Source organism: Sinocyclocheilus grahami, unplaced genomic scaffold, assembly GCF_001515645.1.
Source record: "Sinocyclocheilus grahami isolate Dianchi unplaced genomic scaffold, SAMN03320097.WGS_v1.1 scaffold291.1, whole genome shotgun sequence".
NCBI lineage: Eukaryota > Metazoa > Chordata > Actinopteri > Cypriniformes > Cyprinidae > Sinocyclocheilus > Sinocyclocheilus grahami.
In genome coordinates this window covers 654,558-662,088 of record NW_015505470.1, presented here as the reverse complement: position 1 = coordinate 662,088, position 7,531 = coordinate 654,558, and the positions used below count along the sequence as shown (strand labels likewise).

At 35.8% G+C, this 7,531-nt stretch overlaps 1 protein-coding gene across 1 annotated transcript in view; it reads left to right on the top strand.

Annotated features, from left to right (window-relative positions):
• The window catches only part of LOC107600783 (rab GTPase-binding effector protein 1-like), a 38,232-nt gene extending 32,618 nt beyond the window's left edge, over nt 1-5,614 (top strand). The window contains exons 16-19 of the mRNA XM_016292751.1: nt 2,140-2,329; nt 3,270-3,325; nt 3,625-3,723; nt 5,480-5,614. Of these exons, the coding sequence (XP_016148237.1) occupies nt 2,140-2,329; nt 3,270-3,325; nt 3,625-3,723; nt 5,480-5,614 (480 nt within the window). The remainder of the gene's footprint in view (nt 1-2,139; nt 2,330-3,269; nt 3,326-3,624; nt 3,724-5,479) is intronic.
• The last annotated feature ends 1,917 nt before the right edge of the window (nt 5,615-7,531 follow it).

Below are 7,531 nucleotides of genomic sequence, written 5' to 3'. Positions count from 1 at the left end.
GTGAATGTACAGCGCTCTCTCCCACCTTCAATACCACGACTGAGGTGCCCTTGAGCAAGGCACCGAACCCCCAACTGCTCCCTGGGCGCCGCAGCATAAATGGCTGCCCACTGCTCCGGGTGTGTGTTCACGGTGTGTGTGTGCACTTTGGATGGGATAAATGCAGAGCACTAATTCCAAGTATGGGTCACCATACTTGGCCACATGTCACGTCACTATTTCCTGTTTGTGGTCGGTCAATAGTGTGGTGTCTAAGTTTGTAAATAAAGACTAAACAACAGCTTCTGATATATTTGTTTAGTGATTTATTTAATTCATCTCCCTCCCTTTGTATTGTGTGACGTAGTCCAGTGAAGGCGTGTTTAGGGGGCGGGTTTTACAAGCGTGCCGCGAGGCTACTGGCCCGATGATTTCAGCCTCTGTGCTCGAGGTCCTAGGCTATTAGCCCCGCCTGGCTCGCACTGGCCAGTGGAAAAGCGACTAATGGGTGAAGATGGCAGAAGACTGTACATGCGTGAGATGCACATATGCGCATCTTGTCATGGCATTAGAGTTTACATACAGTCCTGTTGTGTCTAATATGAATAGACCCAAGCTATTCACAGGTATTGCCAGATAATCACTTTACCTCTACCATACTTTTAACAGACTTGGATCGTTTGTGATTCTGGCTGTCATCCTTTCTTGCATTGTCTTGAGCCTTCACTTTACCAATTATAAGCTATATTGTTAGTAGCCTGGATGGCCCACAGTCATTATGATACACCATATCGCCCTCTACTGGATGTAAAATGCTCTGCAGTACATTTAGCCATTTTAGAACGTTAAGTATGGTAACGCTTTAGAATAGGGAACACTAATTCACTATTAACTACGAATTTTCCCTCAATAAATTCCTAATTTGCTGCTTATTAATAGTTAGTTTGGTAGTTGTTAAGTTTAGGTGTTAGGTAAGATTAGGGATGTAGAATAAGGTCATGTAGAATATGTGCTTAATTACTACTAATGCTAATAAGCAACTAGTTAAGAGACCCTAAAATAAAGTGTTACCTTAAGTTCTACTTCAGTAGTTATTTTGGTGAAAGTAACTCAAAAGTAATACAGGAGTCATGTAACAAATTACAATTCTGAGACCGTAATATTGTATGGTAAGGAATTACTTTTAAATAACAGTAACAAGTAATCTATAATGTATTACAGTTTGAAAGTAACTTGCACAACACTAATCCTGTTTGGTTGGTCCCCCATCTTTGGCAGCATAGTAAGAAAATATGTCAAATGTTACAGTAAAAGTGCAGACGAGGTTAAGGACTGTTGTTAGGCATGACACAAAGTGAAATGAAATCATATTATATCTTGATGCACTTTGAGAAATGCGCTATTGGCTGAAATGCATCAAGTGTGCAGCTATTTTTCTTTTTGTCAGCAGTATGAGCAAATGTTTTCTTGGAAAATAAAAGTTATACCAAGAGGCAATGTTCAATACAATCATAGAAATTGATCAGGAGTATTATTTAAATCTAAGAAAATTATTTAATAAAAAAGGGAAACTGATAAAATCTTAGAAAACTTGGAAAATGTTAGAAATCGAAAGAAGAATAAATAGGAAAATTGATGATGATAATCTTAAATTATGAAAAGAAAGAAAAAGTCTATTTTTTTTTAATCAAATCTTTGAAAATGATGGGAAAACATTAGGGAAATAATATTTCTAAGTCACTTTGGATAAAATCGTCTGATAGATAAATGTAAATAGAAAATGATGGGGAAAATAGGGAAAAAAAACTCTTAGAACATTATGAAGAAAAGTGAAGTTAATAATAACATCTTGAATTATTAAACATCAGGAAAGTTGCTAAATAAAATCTTAGAACATTATGTAAAATTTGTTTTTCTATTAGTTGAAACTACTTCCATTACTCAAAAATACTTATCCCATGATGACCTAAAAGAAAAATCAATCATTTTGACCCATACAATGTATTTTTGGCTATTGCTACAAATATACCCCAGCTCCAGGGTGACATATAAAATTCAACTGACATATGTCACAGATGTGTATATATTGGATACTGAGCTCATCCAATCAGATTATACAGTCTGAACTATTTGTTTTTTTAATATCATTTTGCCGCCTAGGAACTTCAGAAGCTGGTGTTGCAGTACAGGGAGGACATTATTTCTGCGCACACAGCTGCAGAGCATTTGGAGGAGAAGCTGAAGGCTGAAATTCTGTTCTTGAAGGAGCAGATTCAGGCAGAGCAGTGTCTCAAAGAGAACCTGGAGGACACTCTACAGCTGGAGATAGAGGGCTGTAAAGAAGAGATCGGTGAGTGGATTGCAGATGTCAGTTGATTTTGATAATCAAAGAAAGCTAACAGTTAGACACCATGATGCTTTATACCAGGGTTCCTCAAATCTGGTCATGGAGGGCCACTGCCCTGAGTTTAACTCCAACCCTGATCAAACTCACTTACCTGTGATTTTCTAGGGATCCTGAAGACCTTGATGAGCTTGCTCAGGTGTGTTTAATTAGGGTTGGAGCTAATCTCTGCAGGGCATTGGCCCTCCAGATTAAGATTTGAAGAACAGCAGTATAAGCTACACAATTCATTGAAAAATAATTGAAAAAGATCTAGTATATACTTTATATAACTTTTGTACTATATATAGTAGGGCTGCAACAACGATTCGATTCGTTATCGCGCGACGCGGAGACGTTTGATTATAAAAAAAAAAAAAAAACTAACTAATTACTACCTGCTTGCAATTTATATATTTTTAAGCTACACTGTAGGGCTTTGTTAAAGTAATTACAAATGCTACACTGTTTTGAAACAGTACATCATATGTTTATGCTACTGAATAATGAAATATCAGCTACATATCTTTCAGTTAGTTAGTTAGTCCCCAGCTCTGCTCAGAGGCAACCTTAATACTGCTTGTAAGGGTTCTTTAGGTGACACAGTGCAGATACAGTAGTCCAAGCTTGAGGAGAACCTTCATAAAACACACCCACAACTATTTACTTGTAATTTTCAAGTCATGTTGACTTCATTGTCATGTCACAGTGTTTAAATTTTCATTCTGGCTCAGTCAGCAGCACTAACACGCAGATGTTTGAGCAAATGATTCCTCTTCTTACAGAGCAGAAGGCTTGCCTTGTTCTTGTGTTCTTGTCATAGGAGAACTAGCCATGCAATTGACTAATGCAAAACACAGCAACAGCATGTGACCTTGCTTTTTTTTTTTTGTCTTCCAACATACAGCATCTTTTTCCAGCTTGAAAACGGAACTGGAAAGAGTGAAGAGTGAGAAGGAACAGGTAGGGCAGAAGTTCAAGGCAGACTGCTGAGTTTTATTGCCTTTTGGCTTGAATGTCATAAAACGGGTCAAGAATTTTATTATTATATTTTTTTTTATAGTAGTTTTTGAGATGTGCATTTTTCTCAATGTATTAAATAATAATAAATAATGTTTACATTGCATGGTATATGGTACAAGTAGTAGTTATAATAGGAGTCTTTTTACAGTATTTTTTTTATCTACAGTATTTTTAGTCATTATCATCAATGTTTTGTTGTTGTCTGTACTTGTTGACCAATCTGTTGATTTTTACAACAGCTGGAGAGCAGCTTGGCAGAGAAGAGCCAGATGCTGGAGAGTGTCCAGGGCCTGAAGAACAGGCTGGAGGAACAGTTAAAAGATGCCCTCGGCAGCAAGGTCTGAGTCCCCATGTGATCACTGCGCTCTGCTTTCACACTAGACTTCTGCTTGAGTTATGTTTCTCATAAAAACTCATTGCGAAGTTCATAGTCTACTCAGTGCTTCCAGTGCATGTGATGGATCATTTGATAAGATAAGCAGAATTCTCAGAAAATAAGTCCATACAAACACCAGTATTGGATCAAACAAAAGATTGCATGCTTGTTTTAATTGAAGTGCCCCTATTATGGATTTTTGAAAATTACCTTTCATGCAGTGTGTAACACAGCTGTAAGTGAATGAAAACATCCTGCAGAGTTTCAAATCTGAAAGTGCACAGTGTATAAAGTTATTCAGTACGTTTACATGGACAACAATACATGGATTTTAATACGATTAAGACAATACTCGGATTAAGAATCTATGATGTAAACAGAGATTTTTGATTACCTTAATCCGGCTAAAGTCATAATCGAAGTAAACAGAAATCGAATTAAGACATGTGGAGTATTCCTATTTTACTCGCATTATTGAAGTGCAGAATAGACATGTAAACACCTTAATCACATTATTACCGTGGTGTAGGACTTTTCGCCGCATTTTGCGACAGGATACGGCAGTGATCAACCGTTTGACGGCAAATAAAAGAGCTTCAACACCGCCGTGGTCTGTATGCACGTACAAATAATTAACTGCACTTGAAGCTTTCATAAAATTAAAAATGAAACACCCAAAACTGTACATGGCATCATCACGAAGACGAACTGTTTATACGTGAAATTGGACGTCGGATGGCGTCACATGGGATGTAATGACGCGTGCCATTAATCGAACTATGTACTATAACATGTAAAACGGGAAAATGAAAGGAATATTCTAAAAGCAACTCATGTAAACACCATAATCATAATATTGGCTTATTTAGAATAAGGTAAATAATTAGATTACTGATGTCCATGTAAATGTAGTCAATGTCTCTCAAAAGAAAGAGTCGACTCGGAATCATTTAAACGAGTCGTTTTTAAAACGAATCCCAAGCCGCTTCATGTTGATGTCAACATGAAACATTAGCATATTGCCCACCCACTTGTTGGTCTTTTTGCTTGGTCTGAATGAAAATGCAAATTCATTCTTTGCCACTAGGTGCCGCTTTTGGAGCAGTAAAAATAGCTGTTTCCCCAGTAACGCTGTACACAAAGCAGCACTGCGCGGTTAAGGCTAGAAGGGATACTTATGGCGCTACTGGGCATGCGCACATCAATACAGCATAATTTTTGTCACACTGTACAACAATAATTAAAAAATGTTCGTTATTGTAAGGGGTAGGTTTAGGGTTGGGGTAGGTGTAGACGTTAATAAAACAATCTAATAGGTAGAAAATTTATTTCATTGTTCGTTTCTGGTCAGAGCTGTATCCCTTCTAGCCACAACCGCACTGCACTCACAAACGCTGCTTTATCAGGCATGATGAAATGAAAATGAGACCAATCGGACCAATCACAGCAGATTAGTGTCACGCAAAGGAGGGGTTTGGAAAAATGAATCGTTGAGCGAATTGTTTGGAAGTCGTTGAGCAAGTAAGGTAAAAATAAATGCATATTATAAGACAATGAAATAGTTTTTTGACTTTGCATGCATGTCAACCTGTTGTTGGGGACTCCCAAAACCAAAATATGAACCTTTCATTACCCATAATAGGGGCACTTTAATTTATGCATGTATTAAAGTAAACTGAAACCCTATTTTTTTTTTTATGTGTGCGTGTGTGTTGTAGAGTGCTTTGGAGACTCAGGTGTTTGAAGAGAAAGACAAGGCGCAGAGACTTCAGACAGAGCTGGATGTCAGCGAGCAGGTCCAGAGAGATTTCGTCAAGCTGTCCCAGACCCTTCAGGTAAACACATTTCACTAGTAGAACATCGAGGTCTGCTTGAGGCACAACACAGCATGCCAAGACTGTTCACAGAGATGATAGTAGCTTGATTTTTTCCCCAAAAAAGTCATGACTTTTTTTGAGGCACATCTAGGAATTTCTTCAGTAAATGTTTCCTTGATAGTTTGTGATCTTTGTCTTACTAAATAAATGTTTCCATATCAAGAGTGTATGACTAGGAGTGTCAATGTAATATGATTTCAAACATGAATTAATAAATTAATTGATAAATAATTAATAAATCATTATTTAATTTATATTAATAAATAATTTATCCAATTGAAAATTGGTTTATTTTGTTACATTTAGCTGCGCTGTTAAACATGAACAGTTTTTAATGTGTTTGTCTATTTGAAAATTGATTTTTTTTTTCTTGCAAGTTTTGTGCAGTAGTGTTTTTTTATATATATATAATTTAATACTTTTATTCAGCAAGGATGCATTCATTTGATCAAAAATGACAGTAAAGACAATATTATAAACTTTTGTAGTGTCACAAAAGATTTATATTTTATATATAAATGCTGTTCTTTGGAACTTTGTTCATCATAGAATCTTAAAAAATGCATCACTGTTTCCTCAAAGATATTAAGCAGCACAACTATTTTCAAAATCAACAAGAAATGTTTCTTGAGCACCAAATCAGAATATTAGAATGATTTTTGAAGGATCATGTGACACTGAAGACTGGAGTAATGATGCTGAAAAATATATTAAAATATATAAAACAGTGGTTTTTAAATTGTAGTAATATTTTGCAATATTACTGTTTTTGCGGCATAGTTAGTTTAAATCATATTGAAAAGATGAAAACATGAAAAGGGCTAAAGGTTTTAAGTAATTTACTCATGTTTACTTTAAAATAACAGACACCAGGCGATGTAACTCAACTACAGGAAACGTGTGTGTGTGTGTGAGATTTATATTCAGTTGTCTAAATGCAAAAAATCTGTTTATTTTTTACAAGACCAAGACCAGAAGTGGCATGTGATTTTTGGCATGGTCTTTTTAAAATAAAATTATATATATATATATAATATTAGTTCAGGCTGTAGAGTTAACTTAGTTTTGATTAAAAAAAAAAGAATGAAAATTGGCTGAAATTCTGAAACACCACCACCGAAAGGATCGTTAAAAGCCCTCTACATGCATGTTGAAAATCAAGTCTGCTAATTTTGTAACTGTAAGAAAGACAGTTGTCAATGGAAATTTGAATTCAGACAAAATATTCCATGTATTAAAATGTGTGGATTTTTACATCGATAAATACAATGAATTAAGTTTCCTGAGCAAAATCAACCACTATCAACTACATCTGATGAGTACACAGAACTTTAACAACGCTACTATAGTATGACCAGTGCTGCTGTAGTGATCTGATGATGATGATGATGAAGCTCTCCTGTGTGAATATGTGCATCATATTAAGACCATGTGTTGTGGGTTTTATTATCTGTAAGTTTTCACATTGCAGACACTCGTAAGCCTCATGTAATTGCGACTTCAATGGCTTCTTGTGTTTTCAGTTGCGCGACAGAAGCGATTCACTTCAGTGTAGTCTTGACGCCAGAATATTTTAGGAACTACATTTTTCATTAGCAGATAATTTTTGAACTCTAATAACTCATGTGGGGCAAGGACTACCGTTTTTAATGAAAATTATGTTTTAAAAAGACTTTTCTCCTGTCAGTATAATTTATCATTCAGGACAGTCATTTCTACTGGTTTGTGGAGATTAGTTCAGATACTTTCACAATAACAACAGTTATATTTCTGTTCTTTGCATGCTGTGTCGCAAATGCAAAAGCCCTCGCCGATTTATATACTGTACTGTGTACATATCCCTGTATATATCTATATAATAAAACAAACTGAAATGCAAGATTGATGTGGATT